This window comes from Pongo abelii, chromosome 23, assembly GCF_028885655.2.
Source record: "Pongo abelii isolate AG06213 chromosome 23, NHGRI_mPonAbe1-v2.0_pri, whole genome shotgun sequence".
Classification (NCBI taxonomy): Eukaryota; Metazoa; Chordata; class Mammalia; order Primates; family Hominidae; genus Pongo; species Pongo abelii.
The window spans coordinates 56,765,333-56,787,862 of record NC_085929.1 but is presented as its reverse complement, the minus strand read 5'-3'; the positions used below and the strand labels follow the sequence as shown (position 1 = coordinate 56,787,862).

Below are 22,530 nucleotides of genomic sequence, written 5' to 3'. Positions count from 1 at the left end.
TGAGGGTCCTGGTGGGGCAGGTGTGTCTTTCCTACCCCCACCCCGAGGTGCCAGATCAGACACGAGCTGCCCTGGCGGGGTGATGGGGGAGTGGGGTGATCTGCGGGGTTGGGGGGAAAGGACAGGGGCCGTGTGGACCTGGGTGGGCTCAGAACCCCCCGGGGGGCAGCGGCGTGGGACCCCACGAGTGGTTCTGCGGACACCAAGGCCCTCCCAGATTCCACCGCAGGACAGGGGCGCTGCTGCGGTCACCCCGTCGCCCCCAACCGCCAGGACCCGCAGCGCGCAGCCCGGGAGGAGCCCAGCGCCCGCGGCCTCCTCACCCCGCCGCTCCAGCCTCGCGTCGGGGAAGGGCCCAGCGACAGAGGGCGGCGTGAGGGCCCCGGGGAGGGCGAGAAGGCCCGCGGGCCTGGGGGGCCTGAGGGGGAGGGGCAGGATGTGACCCGCGGGTCTTTGTGACCTGGTGGGGGATTGAGTGTGACCTCCACAGGGGGGCGCGGGGCCGCAGCGCGTGACCTGGGGCTCCACTCGGGCCCTCCCCCGGCGGACACCATGGCGCGCACCGTCCCGCACCGCGGACCCCGCCGCCGCGCCTGCTCCGACAGCAGCCCGGGACCCGGACCCCAACCCGGGCCCAGCCCAAGCGCCGACGACTGCCGCCCGTCGGGGCCCGCGCCCCCCGCACGCCGCAGCCCCCCGCGCCCCCGCACCCCCCGCCGCCCGCGCAGCCCCACGCCCCGGGGCCGCCGCCGCTGCACAGCCCCAGGCCCCGGACCCAGCAGCCGCCGCACCGGGGGTGCACAATGCGCGTGGCTGCCCCAGCACGTTGCCCCGGGCAACCCCAGGACGCCAGGCGGCGCAGCGCAAGCCACTGACCCGGTCCACGGTGAGCACGACCCCCGACCGCGGAACCCCAGGCCTGTCCGCGCTTCCGATCCCAGACAGGACCCCTCCTCCCCATCTGCCTTCGGAACCCTAGACCTGCCCCGAAACCCGCCCCGAAACCCAGGCCTACCCCCTCCCCGCCCTGGGCCTCCGAATTCTAGACCGCTTACCCTAGGAATCCCAGACCCGCCTCGCTCGGAACCGCAGAACTCCCCCACGAAACCAGCCCAACTCTACCCACTCGCCCGCCCTCGAAAGCCCAGAGCTGTTCTCCCCACCTTCCCCCATCTTCTGGGAACTCCACAACTGTCCACTCCCCTCTGCCTTCAGAGTCCCATACCTCTCCTCATTAACCTAGACCCGCACCCCCAACCCAGACCTCCCCCTCGACCTAGACCTGATCCCCAGTTGAGACCTGATGCCCACAACCCAGACCTGACCCCCAACCCAGACCTGCCGCTCAACCCAGACCTGACACCAAACCCAGTCCTGACCCCCAAACCCAGACCTGACCCACAACCCCAGACCTGACCCCCAACCCAGACCTGCTGCTCAACCCACACCTGACACCAAACCCAGTCCTGACCCCCAAACCCAGACCTGACCCACAACCCAGACCTGACCCCAACCCAGACCTGATCCCCCAACCCAGACATGACCCCCAAACCAGACCTGACCCCCAACCCAGACCTGCTGCTCAACCCAGACCTGACCCCCCAAACCAGACCTGACCTCCCAACCCAGACCTGAACCACAACCCAGACCTGCTGCTCAACCCAGACCTGACCCCCAACCCAGACCTGCTGCTCAACCCAGACCTGACACCAAACCCAGTCCTGACCCCCAAACCCAGACCTGACCCACAACCCAGACCTGATCCCCCAACCCAGACATGACCCCCAAACCAGACCTGACCCCCAACCCAGACCTGCCGCTCAACCCAGACCTGACCCCCCAAACCAGACCTGACCTCCCAACCCAGACCTGACCCCAACCCAGACCTGACCCACAACCCAGACCTGCCACTCATCCCAGACCTGACACCAAACCCAGTCCTGACCCCCAAACCCAGACCTGACCCATAACCCCAGACCTGATCCCCCAAGCCCAGACCTGACCCCACAGCCCAGACCTGACCCCAACCCAGACCTGACCCACAACCCCGACCTGACCCCCCAACCCCAGACCTGATCCCCTACTCACACCTGACCCCCAACCCAGACCTGACCCACAACCCAGACCTGACCCCCAACCCAGACCAGACCCACAACCCAGACCTGACCCCAACCCAGACCTGACCCACAACCCAGAACTGATCCCCCAACCCAGACCTGATCCCCCAAACCCAGACATGATCCCCAACCCCAGACATGATCCACAACCCAGACCTGACCCCAACCCAGACCTGACCCACAACCCAGACCTGACACCAAGCCCAATATTGACCCCCGACCCCAGACCTGACCAATAACCCAGACTTGACCCACAACCTAGACCTGATCCCCCAACCCAGACCTGATCCCCCAACCCAGAACTGACCCCCCAACCCAGACCTGACCCCAACCCAGACCTGACCCACAACCTAGACCTGACCCCAACCCAGACCTGACCCACAACCCAGAACTGATCCCCCAACCCAGACCTGATCCCCCAAACTCAGTCCTGACCCCCAAACCCAGACCTGACCCACAATCCAGTCCTGACCCCCAACCCAGACATGATCCCCAACCCCAGACATGACCCCCGAAACCAGACCTGACCCACAACCCAGACCTGACCCCTAAACCCAGACCTGACCCACAACTGGGACTTGATCCCCAACCCAAAGCTGATCCCCCAACCCCAGATCTGACCCCCAACCTAGACCCGACCCCCAAACCCAGACCTGACCCACAACCCAGACTTGATCCCCAACCCAAACCTGATCCCCCAACCCAGACTTGACCCCCGACCCCAGACCTGACCCACATCTCAGACTTGACCCACAACCTCAGACCTGACCTCACAACTCAGACCTGACCCCAACCCAGACCTGATCCCTCAACCCAGACCTGATCCCTCAACCCAAACCTGATCCCCCAACCCAGACTTGACCCCCGACCCCAGACCTGACCCACATCTCAGACCTGACCCACAACCCCAGACCTGACCCCACAACCCAGACCTGACCCCAACCCAGACCTGACCCCAACTCAGACCTGATCCCTCAACCCAGACATGATCCCCAACCCCAGAGCTGACCCCCAATCCAGACCTGACCCCCAACCGCAGACCTGACTCCCAACCCCAGACCTGATCCTCAACCCCAGACCTGATCCCCCAACCCAGACCTGACCCCAACTCAGACCTGACCTCCCAACTCCAGGCCTGATCCCCCAACCCAGACCCGATCCCCAACCCCAGAGCTGATCCCCAACCCCAGACGTGACCCTCAGCTTGGGCCTCAGAACCCTCTCCATCCCCAGAGCCCCCCACACCCTCCCGGTTTCCCATAACCACCACACCCTCTCCTCTAGGGCCCAGAGGAGCAAAGGGCAAGCTGTCGGAGCCCAGCATGGAGCCAGAGAGGAAGGGGCTCTCGTTGGCTTCTTCTTCGGATGGAGACGGGAGAGAAGAAAATAGTGGGTATCATGTATTGCCTGTTGCCAGCCGCTCGCCCAGAGTGGTCCGGGCTCAGAGGCAGTGCTGGCTGCAGCCTGCTGCCAGGAAATCAGGGACTCTGGGGGCAGGCACTTCACTGAGCTGCAGAACCAGGCGCCTTCTCTTGGACGGTCCAGGTGGAGGACCCCAGAGGTGTTGGGGGTGCTGGCTCCTGCCTCCTGTACCCCGATCCCACTGGCCAGCTTCCCGGGAAACTGGGAAATTAAACGTGTGGGTGTGAAGGCCTCTCCTGGCGGGTCGTGGGGGCCCTGCACTCGCCTCTCTCTTCCTTCCTGCCCTTGCTCTCTTCAGACTCATCTTCGTTGTGTGGGTAAATGCTCCCTAGGGGTCAACGGCTGGGTTACAGGGCAGGCGCATACTTAGCTTTAGAAGGTCCCCCAACCGTTTAAGGGCCGGATTGAGAGCTCCGGTGCCCCACCGTCCCCACCCGCAGTGGGTGTCCTCGCTGCCATTTCAGGCACTCTGGGGTGTGTGGTTTTAATTTGAATTAAATTAAATCTCACTGGTTTTAATTTGCATTTCCAGACAGCTCAAGGTGTTGAACTGTGTTTCACATGATTATTGGCCATTTGGAGCTCTTCCTTCTCGGAGTGGGGTTCCGGGACTGCAGTCCGCGGTTAAATCGCGCTACAGCCTCATGGACTTGCAGGAATTCTCTGTATGTCCTGGATACATGCTCTTTGTCAGATGGATGTGGCCTTGTCAGTCACTTCATGCTTCCTATTGATAATCAGAACTTCTTAATTTAATTTAATTTTATTTATGTTTTTTGAGATGGTGCTGGTGGGAGTGTAGCAGTGAGGACGACCAGAGGTCATTCTCATCATCTTGGTTTTGGTGGGTCTTAGCCAGCTTCTTTACGGCAACCTGTTTTATCAGCAGGGTCTTTATGGCCTGTATCTTGTGCCAACCTCTTATCTCATCCTGTGACTTAGAATGTGTTCACCATCTGGGAATGCAGCCCTGTAGGTCTCAGCCTCATTGTACCCAGCCCCTGTTCAAGATGGAGTCGCTCCGGTTCACACACCGCTGACACTTTTACCACGGTTCCTTGGACCAATCTCCAGCCACACCCCCTCCCCGCGGCTCTGGTCTCCATCACTGTGGATGAATTTTGCTGGCTCATGTATGGCACCCCTCAGAATATGCCATTTCATGTCTGGCCTCATCAGACGCATGTCTTTTTTTTTTTTTTTGAGACAGAGTTTTGCTCTTGTTGCCCAGGCTGGAGTGCAATGGCGCAATCTCAGCTCACCACAAGCTCCGCCTCCCGGGTTCAAGTGATTCTCCTGCCTCAGCCTCCCGAGTAGCTGGGATTACAGGCATGAGCTACCATGCCCAGCTAATTTTTGTATTTTTAGTAGAGACGGGGTTTCACCATGTTGGCCAGGCTGGTCTCGAACTCCTGGCCTCAGGTGATCCACCCACCTTGGCCTCCCACAGTGCTGGGATTACAGGCATGAGCCACCGTGCCTGGCCTTGGATGCCTTGTCCTTTGACTTGACGTCCTCTTTCTCTTTTGCAGAATTAAAACAAGGAATTTCCCAAGACTTGGCTTCTTCCTCCAGGTTGGACAGATACAAAATAGCAAGGCAGTTAACAGAAAAAGCAATCAAGGTAAATGCTCCTTGGGACTCGGTGGGGAGGGGGACACTTTTTTAAAAGGGCATTTATTTTGGAACTTGGAATCGTCTGTCTGGCCTCTGATGCACTGTGCCCCCGAGCTGCAGCCTCCTCCCTGTGGGGACTTGGCTGATGTTACCTTTTATTTATTTACGGATTTTGAGGTGAAGTCTTGCTCTGTTGCCCAGGCTGGAGTGCAGTGGCACGATCTCAGCTTACCACAACCTCTGCCTCCCAGGTTCAAGCAATTCTTGTGCCTCAGCCTCCTGAGTAGCTGGGACTACAGGTGCACACCACCATGCCCAGTTAATTTTTGTATTTTTTAGTAGAGATGGAGGTTTCACTATGTTGGCCAGGCTGGTCTCGAACTCCTGACCTCAGGTGATCTGCCCGCCTTGGCCTCCCAAAGTACTGGGATTACAGGCGTGAGTGACTGCGCCTAGCCTGGAGTTACCTTTTATTTTAGCCATAGTTTAGAAAGAGGCAATGCTTCTTTGCCTCCCACCAAGGGGTGGCCAGCACCGCCTGCTGTGTGTCCTAGGGTGTGGGTGCTTGTCCCGGCTTTATCTGTTTACCTGCGTATCCCCACGGGAAGCATGAAGTTCCCGGATGGGAAATGGACTTCCAGGTACTCAGAGAATGCCTGCGTAGGTTCCCCACACCCCAGCTCCCGTTAGGGATGCTCACTGTGCCTCCACCTGTGTGTGCAAAGGGGTTTGTACCTCAGGAGAGGAACCCCAACATTATGGCCCTGGGAGCTTATATGGGGCAGTTGGCACTGGCCCCCCCAGGAGAGGGAGCCCAGGAGAGGGAGGCCTTACCTTTTAACTGTGATGTAAGCAAGGCCTCCCTTGGGGAGAGAGGAGACCTCTGCTCCCCATGTGGGTCTGGGGAGACAAGGAAGGCTCTCGTGTTCTGTAAATGGGAGCTGAGGGCTCCAGGTTTGCCACCCTTGGAATGGGAAGAGCAAGTGACCCGGGGAAAGGCGGCTCTCTTTGTCTTGATGGCGTGTCGATTTCCACTGCTCAGAAGGCCTGACCACAGAGGAACCCCGAGTCATCCAGCTGGCAATAGTGTGAGAAAACATCCGCATTCCCTTAACTCACCTCTGAGGTACAACACACATTGAAAGTGCACAGACTGCAGGTGCACGGTATGGTGATGTTACGGCCGGACACACCCGAACGGAGAGCAGAACATGTACAAATATGTGCAGACTGCAGGTGCACGGCACGGTGAGGTTATGGCCGGACACACCCGGACGGAGAGCAGAATGTGTACAAATATGTGCAGACTGCAGGTGCATGGCACGGTGAGGTTACAGCCGGACACACCCGGATGGAGAGCAGAACGTGTACAAATACGTGCAGTCAGACAGTCTCCATAAAGACCGTTCCATCACCCTCAGGTACAAATATGTGCAGTCAGGCAGCAGTCTTCATAAAGACCATTTCACCACCCTCAGGAGATCCCCCTGGCCCCTATCAGTTATTCCCCACCCCCGTCCCAAATCCTGGCAACCATGGATGTGCTGTTTGTGCTTTCTATCACTGTCCTTCTGGCTTTTCTGGAACTTCATATAAGTAGAACCATATCCGCTCATTAATTTTCAGATTTTCTTCTGAAACCTTTAAATGTATAAACATTTATAAATATAAATGTATTAAAGTTTACAAATGTATAAACATTTAAGGCTACAACTATCCCTCTGGGTACTGCATTAGCTGCATTTCACAAGCTTTTATTTTGGAGTACATTTGTCTATGTTCAGTTCAAAGTATTTTACAGTTCATGTTACTTAAAAGTATTGTTCTTACAGTCTACACTTGTTACTTTTTTGTAGTTATATTGTTCTTGTTTTCTAGCTTGATTGCATTGTGGTCGAGAATGTGCTATGTATAATGTTATTCCATTGAAATTTGTTTAGACTTGCTTTATGCCTAACATTTTGTTAATTTATGTAACAGTTGGTGTAGAGTGTGCTTTTTTTTTTTTTTTTTTTTTTTTTGAGATGGAGTCTCGCTCTGTCACCCATTCTGGAGTGCAGTGGTGCAGTCTTGGTTCACTGCAACTTTTGCCTTCCAGGTTCAAGCGATTCTCCTGCCTCAGCCTCCTGAGTAGCTGGGACTACAGGTGTGCACCACCATGCTCGGCTAATTTTTGTATTTTTAGTAGAGACGGCGTTTCACCATGTTGGCCAGGCTGGTCTTGAACTCCTGACCTCAGATGATACACCCGCCTCGGCCTCCCAAAGTGCTGGGATTACAGACTTGAGCCATCGTGCTCTGCCAGAGTGAGCTGTTTACAGCCACTAGAGTAGAGTTTGTTATTTGAGTTGTTCAAATCCTCTAAAGTCTTATTGAACTTATTAGTCTGTGCATTCTATCAATTACTGAGAGAAGCAGGTTAAAATACCCTATTATAATTTTGGGTTTGCCTACTTTGTAGTTCTATTTTTGTTTTTTATAACTAATGCCTTCTTAATAGGTGCATACACATGTATCTTTCTAGTGAATTGAAACTTTTTAAAATTATGAAATGGTTTTCTTTACCTTAGTAGTGTTTATTTGTCCCAAAGACTATTTTGTCTCATATTTCTATCTTTTCCTTTTCTACCCTATCATCTGTATACCTGTGTGTTTGATGGTCTCTTTGCCTTTTGACTGGAGCATTTAGTGTATTTATCTATAATTAAACCGTTGGTGTATTCAGGTGTATCTGTTACCTTACTTCATTCATTCAGTACGTTCCTTCGGTTTAATCTTCCTTTCCTCTCCTTTCATGTACTCTCTTGGACTGATTACTTTTTAAATCCCCCTTTCCCCTCTCTTACCTGTTGGAAGTCTTACACTGTTTTTATTCCTTTGGTGGTTTCCTTAGGAATTGTATTCTGCCGATCCATTTTTCTAAAGTTACTCAGTTTGACCACAGCTAAGCAGGGTGTTGGGGGTGGCAGAGTGTCTTGTGGAGTCGGAGGGTGCCAGCCCTCTCGCGGACTGTCCAGCTCCCCCACCGTTCTCCCCAAAGCCCCGGGTGATCAGGCTCATTCACGTGCACAGCCACGTGGGCGGGTGACAGGCCTCAGACTGATTATCTGAGTAGACAGCGGCCCAGAGCGGTGCTGGGACCAACTGGATGTCTCGTGTGTGTGCTGGGACTCAGACTCAGGGTTTCCAGAGCGGTGCTGGGACTGACCGGATGTCTCGTGTGGGTGCTGGCACTCAGACTCAGGGTTTCCAGCTGCAGCTGCAATTGTGCCGTTTTGTCCGCTATGTGCCTGGATGTGGGCATGGTCTTCTTTGAGCAGATGTCTTCCCACCAGAGCACAGTTCGTCTCCTTCTGTTTTGAAAACTCCTCTTACAGAAAAATATTCAACTTATTTTTCAATTCCTTAACTTAAAATACTATACAAACAGCCAACAAACGTGAAAAAATGCTCAGCATCACTAATTCTCAGGGAAATGCGAATTAAAACCACAATGTGATACCACCTTACTCCTGCAAGAATGGCCATAATTAAAGAGTGAACAAATAATAGAGGTCAGCGTGGATGTGGCGAACAGGGAACACTTTTACGCTGCTGGTGGGAATGTAAACTAGTACAACCACTGTGGAAAACAGTGTGGACATTCCTTAAAGGACTAAAAGTAGACCTACCATTTGATCCAGCAACCGTACTCCTGGGCATCTACTCAGATGATAAGAAGTCATGATACAAAAAAGATACTTGCTCACGCATGTTTATAGCAGCTCAGTTCACAACTGCAAAAATATGGAACCAATCAAAATGCCCATCAACCAACGAGCGGATAAAGAAAGAAACTATGGTGTATCTGCACCACGGAATACTACTCAGCCAGAAGAAGGAACCAAATAATGTCTTTTGCAGCCACCTGGATGGAGCTGAAGGCCAGTCTTCTAAGTGAAGTGACTCAGGAATGGAAAACCAAATATCATTTGTTCTCATAAGAGGGAGCTAAGCTATGAGGATGCAAAGGCATAAGAATGATAAAATAGAGTTTGGAGACTCGGGGGAAGATTGGGAGGGGAGAGAGGGATAAAAGATTACATATTGGGGCTGGATGCGGTGGCTCATGCCTGTAATCCTAGCACTGTGGGAGGCCAACGTGGGCAGATCGCCTGAGGTCAGGAGTTCAAGACCAGCCTGGCCAATATGATGAAACCCCGTCTCTACTAAAAAATACAAACATTAGCCAGGCCTGGTGGTGTAGCAGGATGAGCCACAGACAAAACTCCTCAGACACCAGATTAAAGAAGGAAGAGGTTTTCATTTGGCCAGGAGTGTCAGCAGACTCGCGTCTTAAGAGCCGAGCTCCCCGAAAAAGAAATTCTTGGCCTTTTTAAAGGCTTACAACTTTAAGGGGTCCACGTGAAAGGGTCGTGATACATCAAGTAAGCGTGGGAAATGTGACTGGGGGCTGCATGCATCAGCTAACAGAACAGAAAGTTTTACAATGCTTTTTTCATACAGTGTCTGGAATTTACAGATAACACAAGTAGTTTAGGTCAGGGGTTGATGTTATTATTATTACTTTTTTTTAACTCCTAGGGCTGGGTGGTGGTGCCAAGGTTGTCTGGCTATTTATCTTACTTTTTTTTCCCCCAACTTTTTGCTTTTTCTCTCTTCCTGTCTTGTGAACTAGGCAAGGCGGGGGAGGAGGGCAGCAGGAGTAGTAGTGGTCTCCTTCCTTAGTGGCAGGCACCTGTAATCACAGCTACTCGGGAGTCTGAGGCAGGAGAATTGCTTGAACCTGGAAGGCAGAGGTTGCAGTGAGCTGAGATTGCCCCACTGCACTCCGGCCTGGGTGACAGAGCGAGATTCCATCTCAAAAAAAAAAAAATGACATATTGGGTGATGGGTGCCCCCAAATCTCAGAAACCCGCACTAACAACTTATCCATGCAACCAAAATCTGCTTATTCCCCAAAAATGATTGAAATAAAATAAAATATCCTCTTGCCATTCTAGGAGAAGAAGATTTTCTCTATCTACGGACACTACCCAGTGGTCCGGGCCGCTCTGCGAAGGAAGGGCTGGGTAGAGAAGAAGTTCCACTTTTTGCCCAAGGTCATTCCGGATGTCGAGGACGAAGGCGCCGGGGTCAATGGTAGCGTATCGGAGGCACACGTCTCAGCTCAGAGCGTGTGTCTGTCGTGGGCAGGGGGAGTTGGCGCCGGCCTGAGTGTGGTGCCTGCCCCTCGGTCCTGGTGTGCGTGATGGGGTATCTCCGACCCCAGGTCTCCATCACCCTCCTGGCCTCCCCTCCCCAGGCGGTCGTGCCAGGCAAACCCTTTCAAGCCCCCAGCCCTGCTCCCTTCTCAGAGTCCCCGCAGCCCCACCCAGGCCTCCTCGTGCCCAGGCGATTTCTGTCATCCTCTCTCCGCCCGGCCTCGGCCGTCCCTCCTCCAGCCCCAGGTCCCTGAAGTCCACTCCTCAGGCCCCCGTGGTGCCAGCTGCTCCTCGCTGACATCTGCACAGCTGTGTCTGCATCCTCTTGGCCCCATTGAGACCTGGATCAAATGTCCCCCTCCTCCTCCACCCCTGCCCATGGTCCCTCAGCCTCTGTCACTCCCACCCCCATCCCGGGCTGTCTCCACCATTCCACACCTGGGGGCACCTGGGCCTCCAGGAATCCCGGGCCCCCAAGCCCTGTCACAGCCCTGGGGAGGTGCTGTGCAGTGGACGCTCACTGGATGTATGGGGGCTGCCAGAATGCCCCGAGCCTGACTCAGGACCCACAAAGGCACCTGCTCCACCAGGGGAAGGCCCCACCTGGAGCCAGGTTTCTGGAAGTAAAGTCGCTGTCTTGCCTGCGGTTGTGGTAACGGACCCGGTGCGGGAAGTCTGGCTGAGGCTTCATGTTCAGGCCTCCCCTGTGTTTCGTTGGCAGGTGATACATGTGCCAAAGTCAAAGAAAATCAAGAAATGGCTTTGGAGAAAACAGACGACATCCACGACGTGATGGTACGTCCCCTGCATGTGCCATGGTCAGCTGCGGCCTCTCCAAAGCTTCTCACACCGTCACCCTGCTCCGTGCCCACTCGCCCATGTCCTGGGGGGATGGCAGCCCGGCGGGGGCAAAGCCCCAGTCACAGCAGGGCCCCTTGACCAGGCAGCAGGGCCTGGCTGCCCCCAGGGGTGGGGCAAGCCCTTCGGTGCTGGATGAGCCGCTGTGTAGTGGGTGGACCCGGTGCTCCCAACTCCCCTCCACCCACACTGGGCTGGCCTGCTGCACACACATGGAAGCTGAGGGCACTGAGGCCCAGCAGGGCTCGGACAGCCGGGCTGGTGTGTTGCAGGATGGGGCCTGGCCAGCGGGTGAGCTGGGGTCTCCAGCAACACAGCAGTATGTCCCTCCCCACCTCCCCAGCCCAGCCTAGTCCCTCCGGGGCTCCCAACCCTCCACCATAAAGAGGGCGAAAGAGAAACCAGAGTGGGAGGTGGCATTTGCAGTACTTAAAATTTAAAAGATCAAATGTCCAGAATATATGAAGAACTCACAAATCAGTAATGAAAAGACAAATAGAAAAATGGGCCCAGACTCTTTGAGGCACCTCCCACACGGCCAGTGAGCTCGCCCTTCCAGGTTCCTGGAGTCAGTGCCATTCCCATAGAGCGTCATGGGTGCTCCAGCGGCTTCCACAGGTCCGTGGGCAGTCGTGTGGACACATCAGAACATTCCTCACCGTTCTGGAGGCTGGAGTCTGGGTCAGGGGCAGCGTGGCTGGGCTCTGTGAGAGTGTCCTGCTTCATGGACGGCTGGCTTCTCTCTGCGTCCTCACACAGGGGCGAGGGTTTTTCTGGGGCCTCTTTTATAAGGGTGCTAGCCCATCATAAGGGGCTCAGGCTCATGACCTAATCCTAAAGCCTCCTATGCCATCGCCCTGGGGGTAAGGATTGCAGCACATGCATTCTGGAGAGACAGAACATTCTGCTCGTTGCACCTGGAGGAGAGACAGAAGCAGGTGGCAGTTACCGGGTGGGGGCGGCTGGGGGACTTCGGCTCTGTTGACGATGCTGTTTCTCACCCCAGTACACGGTGGTTAGTGGTTAGTGGTTAGTATGCTATTATTTACACACACACATATTTTTTTGGGGGGGTGTTTTCAGATGGCGTCTCACTCTGTTGCCCAGGCTGGAGTACAATGGTGCAATCTCGGCTCACTGCAACCTCTGCCTCCCGGGTTCAAGTGATTCTTCTGCCTCAGCCTCCACAGTAGTTGGGATTACAGGCGCCCGCCACCATGCCCAGCTAATTTTTGTATTTTTAGTAGACATGAGGTTTCACCATGTTGGTCAGGCTGGTCTTGAACTCCTGGCCTCAGGTGATCTGCCTGCCTCGGCCTCCCAAAGTGTTGGGATTACAGGTATGAGCCACTGCACCCAGCCTGGTTGGAATTTTGACTTAACACATGCCATTGTTGTAAACAGAAAAGCATCAACCACATGCCCCCAGCTCCACGCCCAGCCCCTCTATCAGCAGGGCAGGAGCGGAAGGCCAGTGCCTGGGGCTCAGGGAGGGGTGTGCAGGGCCCATGGTACAGGCCTGGGGGCTTTGATCCTGGGGACTGTAAGCTCCGGGTTTTGAAGTGTCGTGTCACCTCGGCAAGTGGCATGTCCCCACACCCACGTAGACCCCATGTGGAGGGCTCAGACCCCACCTGCAGCCCCACATCGGGGTGGCCCCCCAGAGCCCGAGGCCCCTCCGTGGAAACCCTATGTGGTCCTAGTCGCGCCCCACATCCCGTGCGCAGGAGGCCCACAAGGAGCACTACTGCCTGCAGCAGAGCCGGGCTGGGATCCTCACGCTGCACGCCATTTGTCCTCTGATGGTCGCCTCACTCCGTCCCATCCTGGCTGGTGTGAACCTTGAATGCTGGGCATCAATAAAAACTTTTTTCTTGCCAGTCTAGGTTGGTAAAAAACGAGATGCCGTACCTCCTCTGGACCATCAAGAGGGACGTCATTGACTATCACAGCCTGACCTACGACCAGATGCTGAACCACTACGCAAAGACAGCCTCCTTCACCACCAAGGTGAGCTGGCCACTTGGGCGTGGCGAGAGCCGGCAAGGGTGGTGGGGAGGAGCTTCTGCAGCCATTAGGGACCCTCGGTGGCTGGTCAGTGGCCATGGGTGGCCATCGGTGGCCACCAGTCACCTCCTGGGCGCCTCCCAGGACTCCTGGTCTAAGGCCGTGGCCAGAATCACTCGGTGCCTACCCCACAGCACCCGTGTGCCCTTTGCTCTGTGTCTCTGGGTGAATCCGGGGCCACAGAAGCTCCCTCCTCAGAGCACAGAGGCCAAAGATGGGGCTGAGTGGGGGCTGCCACCGGGCTTTGGGTGCTGAGGGGGCTGTGGGTCCCCAAGGGAAGAGGTGCCGCTCCCCCCGGCACCCGGCACTCCCCCACCTCCTCCGGCCTGCAGCCCTGCACAAGGCAGCTGCCACACCCTTCCCACCAAGGCCCAGGGCTGGGGCCTGCCCAGGACGCAGGGTGTGGGGACCCTGCTGAGGGAGGGGTCCGGGAAGAGGGGCTTGCCTTGCACAGAGGTCCCTCTCAGCAGGCCAGGTGCAGCTGCCTCAGCACAGTGTGGGGCGGAGGTGCAGTACAAGGCTCCCTGCCGCACCTAATACCCCAGGGTCAGGCCAGCGCCAGCGCTGCTGGTGGAAACATGGCCCCTTCAAAGACCCTGTGTGCAGAGCCAGTCAGCGTGCCCTGTGTTTTCTAGGGGCCAGCCACTTTTTTCCTTAACGGGGTGACAAACCAGACATTGGGGTGCGGGGACTTCACGATATGCCTCTCTAATGGCGAGTGCTGCATTGCGTGTGGTCGGCAGTGCTGGGCGTGTGGCCGCGTTCCGGGCCCTGCAGCCGGTCCTCCCTCTCCTGGGATCTGAGGTGTGGGACACCCTGTGGCCCGTTTGGGGGCCTGGAGGGAGCCCCAGTGCCCACCACCCTCGGTGCTCTCAGCTGCAGCCTCCCCATTCCCTGGAGCCTGCCACGCCCTCCACTGCCTCAAGGATGCGTCTGAGCCTGGCCTGCACATCCATGCTCCCACCGGCTGGAGGGTGTGGCCTGGGGCCCTGGGGGACCGTATGTCTGGGGAGGGGGAGGGATCCACCCTAGGGGTGCTGTGTGGTGCCCCATAGCCAGGCAAGTCCGAGGTGGACAGCCCGTCCTCGCCTTGGGAGCGAGGCGGAGCTGAGCTGAGCTGCCCCTCGTGCCTAACACGCCGCTGTCTCTGGAGATCGGGCTGTGCGTGAACATGCGGAGCCTGCCCTGGTACGTCCCGGCCAACCCCGACTCCTTCTTCCCACGCTGCTACAGCCTCTGCACCGAGAGCGAGCAGCAGGAGTTCCTGGGTAAGTGAGGAGACGGCAGAGGGCCCCAGTGCTGTCAGCAGAGAGGCTTCTGGAAAGATCCCCCTGGCGCTGAGACAGATTGATGGGGCAGGGTCTGAGGACAGAGGACCGGGGAGAGGCCTCCCATGGCCATGGTCATGGCAGTACAGGGGCCAGGGGCCCCGGGGAGGGAGGGCGGGCAGACCAGGAGCGTGTGGTTCTGCGCTAGGCTTGTGGACAGCGCGGCGAGCAGCTGGGGCAAGGCCGGCTCCGTGGTTGGAGGCCAAGGGGTGCAGCTGGATGGCTGCAGTCACAGAGATGCTGCAGGGAGAAGGGCAGGCAGACTGGGGGTGTGGGAGCAGGCCTGGGCCCCGCCGTCTGTGAGGGCGGGCAGTGGGGCAGGTTGGGGAGCCTCCGCGGCCCTGGCCCCATCTCCAGTCCCCAGTCCCTGCTCGGACCGATGGGGCGAGGCCGTGCTGTCCTTTCAGAAGACTTTCGGCGCACCATGGCATCCAGCATCCTCAAGTGGGTGGTCAGCCACCAGAGCTGCAGCGGGAGCAGCAGGAGCAAGCCCAGGGGCCGGAGGGAGGAGGCCGGGAGCAGCGACCTGAGCAGTAGGCAAGGTGCGTTGGGCTGGGGCAGGGCAGTGCCAGGCCACCAGAGCTCCGGGCCTCCATAGGGGCCCTCCCGTCTCCTGGGTGTGGTCAGTCCTGAGGGTCGCAGCTGCCGGGGCTGGATACAGCGATGCCTCAGACTCTCTCGATTCTCATGGCAAACGGGTTTTCTGTTCTAACCGTGGGGCTAAACGTCGCAGTCACCCCGTTTGTAAAGCACCTGGCAGTTAACGCAGCCCTGGGACGTCCGAGTCCCACACTCACCCCTACAGTCCCGTGCCGCGGACGTGGTTCCAGCCTGTGTCAGAAGCTTGCCCCGCCCCACGGCCACCACGATGCCGAAGCCTGAGTCTCCCCAAAGGGGCCCCGTGGGATAGGGCACAGGAAGCCCCGGGGAGAGGCGCCCCTGGGTGGTACAGGGATGTGAACCAGCCATCGTGTTTTTGGAAAAAACCCAAATCTTTTTTGTGGTTGTTGGTTTTAATAAAATGTAATTTCTAGAGCAGTTTTAGGTTCACAGCACAGCTGAGCAGAGAGTACAAGATTTACCACACTCTCCTGCCCCCGCGCCTCCCCCACCGCCAACATCCCCCACCAGAGCAGTGCGTTTCAACTGTTGACAGATGAACACTGGTGCATTAAACTTTTAGAGTGTATTTGAGCAAACAGTGATTTGTGCCAATCAGGCGGCTGCAGGGCTCCACCGAGGGGAAAGCCCTTCTAGGTAAATGTGGAAACGGAGGAAATAAATCCTGATTGGTGAATGCTGGAGCAGTGGCTTCATTTGTGCTGAGTGAGAACTTGTTCCCAGCTGGCTGCCTGTGATTGGCTGTGCTTAAATTTCGTTTTCAATTCTGAGTTAGGTTGTAGTTTGCATTTGTCGGAGACCAGGTCACTTGGGCCACCTCATCTGATGGCCTCCTAATTAATTTTTTTTTTTTTTTTTTTTTTTTGAGACAGAGTCTTGCTCTGTCACCCAGGTTGAACTACAATGGCGTGATCTTGGCTCACTGCAACCTCCGCCTCCTGGGTTCAAGCGATTCTCCTGTCTTAGTCTCCCGAGTAGTTGGGTGCCCGCCACCACGCCCGGATAATGTTTTGTGTTTTTAGTAGAGATGGGGTTTTGCCATGTTGGCCAGGCTGGTCTCGAACTCCTGACTTCAGGTGATCCGCCCACCTCGGCCTCCCACAGTGCTGGGATTACAGGCTTGAGCCACCGTACCCGGCCTAATTAATGATTTTAACACAATTGATGAACCTACAATGACACATCATGGTAACCCAAATGGTGTTACACATTCTACAGGTGTGGACAATGTGTGATGCCGTGTATCCATCATTCCAGTATCAGACAGAGACTGTCCCCGGCCCTAAAACTCCCTGTGCTCTGTCTCTTCATCCCCCCGCCCCCAAGCTCCTGGCTACCACTTATCTTTTTCCTGTCTCCACAGTTTTGCCTTTTCTAGAATGCCATTCGATTAGAACCACATAGCATGGAGCGTTTTCAGATGGGCTTCTTTGACTTAGTAATATGCATTTAAGATCCCTCCAGGTCTTTTCACGTCTTGAGAGCTCATTTCTTTTTAGGGCTGAGTGATATTCCACTGTCTGGATCCAGCACTGTTTATTTATCTATCCATCTACCGAAGGGCATCTTGGCACCACTGTTTATTTATCTATTCATCTACTGAAGGACATCTCGGCACCACTGTTTATTTATCTATCCATCTACCAAAGGGCATCTTGGCACCACTGTTTATTTATCTATCCATCTACCGAAGGACATCTCTGTCACTTCCAGGTTTTGACAATCATGAATAACGTTTCCGTCGACATCTGTGTGCAGGTCTTTGTGTGGCCATAAGTTTTGAATTCATTTGGGTAAATACCAAGGAACGCACTTACTATGTGGTATGGCAAGAGTATGTTTCATTTTGTAAGAAACTGCCAGACTGTCTTCCAAAGTAGCTGTACCATTTTGCATTTCCACCAGCAATGAGGGAGAGTTCCTGTTCTCCACATCCTCGCCAGCATTTGATGTGGTTAGTGTTCTGTTTGTAGCATTCTCCTGGGTCTGTATTAGTGTCTCATGATTGTTGTGATTGTGTTGTGAGACAGGGTCTCACTATGTTGCCCAGGCTAGTCTCAGACTTTCAGGCTCAAGCAATCCTCCTGTGTCAGCCTCTCAAAGTGCTGGGATTACAGGTGTGAGCCACTGTGCCTAGCCTCCATTTCCTTGTGAATTTCCGAGGGTATTTTATAGAAAAAACTTGTAGATATGGAATTGCTAGTCCATAGCGGTGTATGATGTTGAGCATGTGTTCATATGCTTGTTTTCCATCTGTATATATTTTTTGGTGAGGTGACTGTTGAGATTGTTCATTTTTAAATTGTTTTCTGGCTGGGTGCGGTGGCTCACACCTGTAATCCCAGCACTTTGGGAGGCCGAAGTGGGTGGATCACTTGAGGTCAGGAGTTTGAGACCAGCCTGGCCAATGTGGTGAAACCCCATCTCTACTAAAAATACAAGATTATCCAGGCATGGTGGCACACACCTGTAATCCCAGCTACTTGGGAGGCTGAGGCAGGAGAATCACTTGAACCCAGGAGGCAGAGGTTGCAGTGAGCCAAGATCTTGCCATCCAGCCTGGGCGACAAGAGCAAAACTCTGTCTTAAAAAAATAAAAATAAAAAATAAAATTATGTTTTCTTATTGTTGAGTTTCAAGAGTTCTCTGTATACTCTAGGTAACATTCCTTTATTAGATGTGTGCAAATATTTCCTCCTGATCTATGGCTTGTCTTCTCATTGTCTTAAAATTGTTCTTTACAGAGCAGAAGTTTTTCATTTTAATGAAGTCGAACTTATCAGTAATTGCTACTGTGAGGAGCTGAGGGTCTAGCGGCAGGGTCCACTGAGGAGCTGAGGGTCCAGCAGCAGGGTCCATATGTTTCTTGTGGGGAGATGGCACTCACAGAGCCATTGGAGGTTGGGACCGTTCAGGAGGGAGGAAGTCACCTTCCCAGACACAGGCATGACATCCAGGGCGGCTGCCCAGAGAAGCTTGGTTGGGTATTGGGGTGCCTGTCTGGGGGTCTGGGATACTTGTTGGGTATTGGGGCACAGAGGGAGTGGAGTGGCCTTTGTCTGTGACTTTAGACATCACCCCTTGAGGCGGGCAGGGCTGCCCCTGGGTGGGGTTCCCACTTCATGTGCTTGTGTCTGGGTTTCAGATGCTGAAAATGCTGAGGCAAAGCTCAGGGGCCTCCCGGGGCAGCTTGTGGACATCGCGTACAAGGTGTGCCAGGCCTACCTGGGGCAGCTGGAGCATGAGGACATCGACATGTCAGCAGACGCCACGGAGGACCTCACCGAGGCCGAGTGGGAGGACCTGACACAGCAGTACTACTCCCTCGTTCAGTAAGACTTGCGCAGGCCCCTGGCACATGTCGGAGCCGTGAGTGTGGATCGCAGGAGCTGCCGGGGCAGTGGGCACGTGTCGGAGCCACGAGTGCGGATAGCAGGAGCTGTCGGGGCAGTGCAGCCTCTGGGAACTGGGTCACCTGCCTGGGCATTAGGCTACCTGTGGGGTATTGAGTGTTGAGATGCCTGTCCTGGTGTTGGGGCTCCTATCTGGATGTCTGGGATGCTTGTTGGTATTGGGGTGTCTGTCTGGATCTTGGAGCTTCTGTCTGGGTGTCTGGGATACTTGTTGCTATTGGGGTGTCTGTCTGGATTTTGGGACACTTGTCTGGATGTCTGGGATGCTTGTTGAGTATTGGGGTATCTTTCTGGATCTTGGGGCTTCTGTCTGGATGTCTGGGATACTTGTTGGGTATTGGGGTATCTGTCTGGATCTTGGGGGTTCTGTCTGGATGTCTGGGATACTTGTTGGGTATTGGGGTGTCTGTCTGGATCTTGGGGTGCCTTATGGGTGTCGGGGTGCCCAGGCCCTCTGTTGCCTGTCCCACCAGGCCCCTGATGACTGTTGAGAGGATGATACCCCCTCAGGGTGCCTTTGGGGAGCAACACTGTCTTGTGCATCTTCAAAATCCAGAAGGGTATGATGTCATTTGAGCCCCCCACAGCCCAAGACAGGCAGGTGGGGTTTGTCTGTCTTGCCGCTGGGGCACCTGCCTCACTCTTGGCGTTGGTGAGTGACTGGCAGAGGTGTGCCTGGGCCCAGAGTTTGGCAGCTGGTGAATGACTGGCAGAGGTGTGCCTGGGCCCAGAGCTCCTGGCAGCTGGTGAGTGACTGGCAGAGGTGTGCCTGGGCCCAGAGCTCCTGGCAGCTGGTGAGTGACTGGTAGAGGTGTGCCTGGGCCCAGAGCTCCTGGCAGCTGGCGAGTGACTGGCAGAGGTGTGCCTGGGCCCAGAGCTCCTGGCTCACTGACTCTCATCATCACCATTTGCCGCTCCAGGGGTCCAGAGGCTGACCCTGGCCTTCTTGCCCCCGCTGAGGGCCCAGTTCTTCCCGGGGCCAGGGGTTCAGCACTCCCTTGACAGCGGCCACCAGAGAGAGGAGCTGGGCAGAGGTGGGCCTGGCACCCCTGGAGCATGAGCAGGTGCCAGCTGGTGGGCAAGTCAGGAAAGTGACTTGTTTCAGAGGGTCTGCGGCAGCTTCATGCTTCATCCCAGGGTGGTGTTTATTCTTTTGTTTCTTTCTTCTTCTTGTGAATTAATCAAGTATTTTTCTTTTCCTTTTATTGAGGGATTACATAAATACAGTTAAGGGCATGCAGTGTATAATCGTATTTGTACAGGTGGATGAAATTTTGCTTATGTGTCCACCTGCATAGCCACAGCCCACTTGAGACAGAAGACGTTTCCAGTCCCCTGTCAGCCCCTATTAACCTTTCCCGGGAGAACCCCCACAGGGGTCACACCCATTCTGGCTCCTGCAACCATGAACCAGTTTTGTTTTCAGATTTCACATTTGGGGAACAGTCTGTGCTCTCTCGTTTATGACTTCTTTTGCCCAACATGAAATCTGTGAGGTCCGTCCACGTTGGCACACGTGAGATCTGTGAGGTCCGTCCATGCTGGCACATGTGAGGTCCTTGAGGTCCGTCCACACTGATACAAGTGAGGTCCGTGAGGTCTGTCCATGCTGGCACATGTGGGGTCCGTGAGGTCCATCCATGCTGATACATGTGAGATCCTTGAGGTCCATCCACGCTGATACATGTGAGGTGCGTCTATGCTGGCACATGTGGGGTCCATGAGGTCCGTCCATGCCAGCACACGTGAGGTCTGTGAGGTCCGCCCATGCCGGCACAAGTGAGGTCTGTGAGGTCCGTCCACACTGGCACACGTGAGGTCCGTCCATCCTGGCACACATGAGGTCCGCGAGCTCTGTCCACACTGGCACACATGGGGTCTGTGAGGTCCGTCCACGCTGGCACACCTGGGGTCTGTGAGGTCTGTCCCTGCTGGCATATGTGAGGTCTGTGAGGTCCATCCAAGCTGGCACACATGAGGTCTGTGAGGTCTGTCCACACTGGCACACGTGAGGTCTGTGAGGTCTGTCCATACTGGCACATGTGGGGTCTGTGAGGTCTGTCCACGCTGATACATGTGAGGTCTGTGAGATCCATCCACACTGGCACACGTGAGGTCCATGAGGTCCATGAGGTCCGTCCACGCTGATACACGTGGGGTCAGTGAGGTCTGTCCACACTGACATGCATGAGGTCCGTGAGGTCCATCCACGCTGGCACACCTGGGGTCGGTGAGGTCCGTCCACGCTGGCACATCTGTAGTTATGAGTTTTGTTCCTTTTGAAGGTAATATCTTTTCCTCGGGATGCTTCAAGATATTCTCTGTCTTTGGTTTTCCGCAGTTTGATTATAATGCTTCTACAAGTAGTTTCTTTGTATTTCTCCTGGTGGAGGTTCGTGGGGCATTTTGATCTGTGGGTTGGAATTTTTCCTCAAATTTAGAATACTCTAGGCCATTATTTCTTGGATGTTCCTTCTTCCTTGTTCTCTCTCTCTTCTCACCTTCCGGGGCTCCAGTTACATAAGTGTTAGTGCTGGGATTACAGGCATGAGCCACTGCACCCGGCCTAAATCTGTAATTTAAAAACTTTCCTACAAAGGAGGATCCAAGCCCATAATGATTTCACTAGTTAATTAAATTTAATTAATTCATTAATTAAAATTAATTCCAATAACACACAAATGCTTTCAACTAACAGAGAAGGAGAGAATATTTTCTAATAATTTTATGAGGCCAGAAAAGCCTGATATCAAAACTTGAAAAAAGTAAAATAACAAAAAATTATAGGCTAGTATTTCTCATGAATATATATGTACACAAAACTTTAACCAAAATATTATTTAATTAAACCAGTGAAATGTGAATGAAATAATACATCAGAACCAAATGGGCTTTATTCCAAGAATGCAAGGTTGGTTTAACATTGAAAAGTTAGTCAGTGAATTTTATTACATTTTCAGAATAGTAAAGAAAAGCTATAAGATCATCTCAATAGACGCAAAAATTGATGAAACTTAATACCTGTCCTTCTAAATTTGTTTAGCCAACTTGGAAATGAAAAAACTCTTCTTTTTTTTTTTGAGATGGGGTCTCACTCTGTCCACCTAGGCTGGAGTGCAGTGGCACAATCATAGCTCACTGCATCCTCAAACTCCTGGGCTCAAGCAGTCTTTCTGCCTCAGCTTCTCAAGTAGCTGGGACTCCAGGCACATGCCACCACACTGGCTAATTTTTTAATTTTTTTGTAGAGACAGGGTCTTGCTATGTTGCCCAGGCTTGTCTTGAATGCCTGGCCTCAAGCAATCCTCCTGCTTTGGCCTCCCAAAGTGCTAGCGTTACAGGTGTGACTGACTACACACAGCCAGATCTTTTCATTTGAAAGTTTAAGAATCCAACAGCTAACATATTTCATAGTGGTTATAATATTATTGAGAGTGTCCTCCTTGAAATCAGAATGAGACAAAGTTGCTCATCATCAGACTTCTGTTCAGCATAGACTGAATGGTCCGACTAGTTTAATAGTACAGGAAAAAAAAAGTAAGGCATAAAGATCAGAAAGGAAGAAATAAAGTTCTTATTTGTAGATGATATGATTATTCATATAAAAATTTTAATATTTAAATATTTTAAATAAATGATAAAGTATTAAAATTAAGTGAAATCAGCAAGGTCACTGGGTACAAAGTTAATATACAAGACTCCATCATATTTCTGTGTTCTAGCAACAAATTTTGAAATGAAATTCTAAAAATACAATACACTAACATCAAATAACAACAAACCTCTAGAAGGAAATCTAACAAAATACATTCAAGACCCTAAATTGAAAGTTATAAAGTTAAAGTAAGAGACAGTAAATACCTAATAAACGTGTGTGTGTGTG

The 22,530-nt window shown here is 53.9% G+C and overlaps 1 protein-coding gene across 6 annotated transcripts in view; it reads left to right on the top strand.

Moving 5' to 3' along the window:
• The first annotated feature begins 734 nt into the window (after nt 1-734).
• The window catches only part of TTLL8 (tubulin tyrosine ligase like 8), a 44,075-nt gene continuing 22,279 nt past the window's right edge, over nt 735-22,530 (top strand). For 3 of the 6 annotated variants that reach the window (XM_054543829.2, XM_054543834.2, XM_054543831.2), the window contains exons 1-9: nt 735-886; nt 3,402-3,506; nt 5,072-5,163; nt 10,160-10,298; nt 11,082-11,155; nt 13,100-13,228; nt 14,439-14,553; nt 15,021-15,155; nt 18,380-18,566. In XM_054543829.2, the coding sequence (XP_054399804.2) occupies nt 3,440-3,506; nt 5,072-5,163; nt 10,160-10,298; nt 11,082-11,155; nt 13,100-13,228; nt 14,439-14,553; nt 15,021-15,155; nt 18,380-18,566 (938 nt within the window). In that variant the 5' untranslated portion in view covers nt 735-886; nt 3,402-3,439. The remainder of the gene's footprint in view (nt 887-3,401; nt 3,507-5,071; nt 5,164-10,159; nt 10,299-11,081; nt 11,156-13,099; nt 13,229-14,438; nt 14,554-15,020; nt 15,156-18,379; nt 18,567-22,530) is intronic. The other 3 variants (XM_054543830.2, XM_054543835.2, XM_024240100.3) reach the window with 2 other exon arrangements.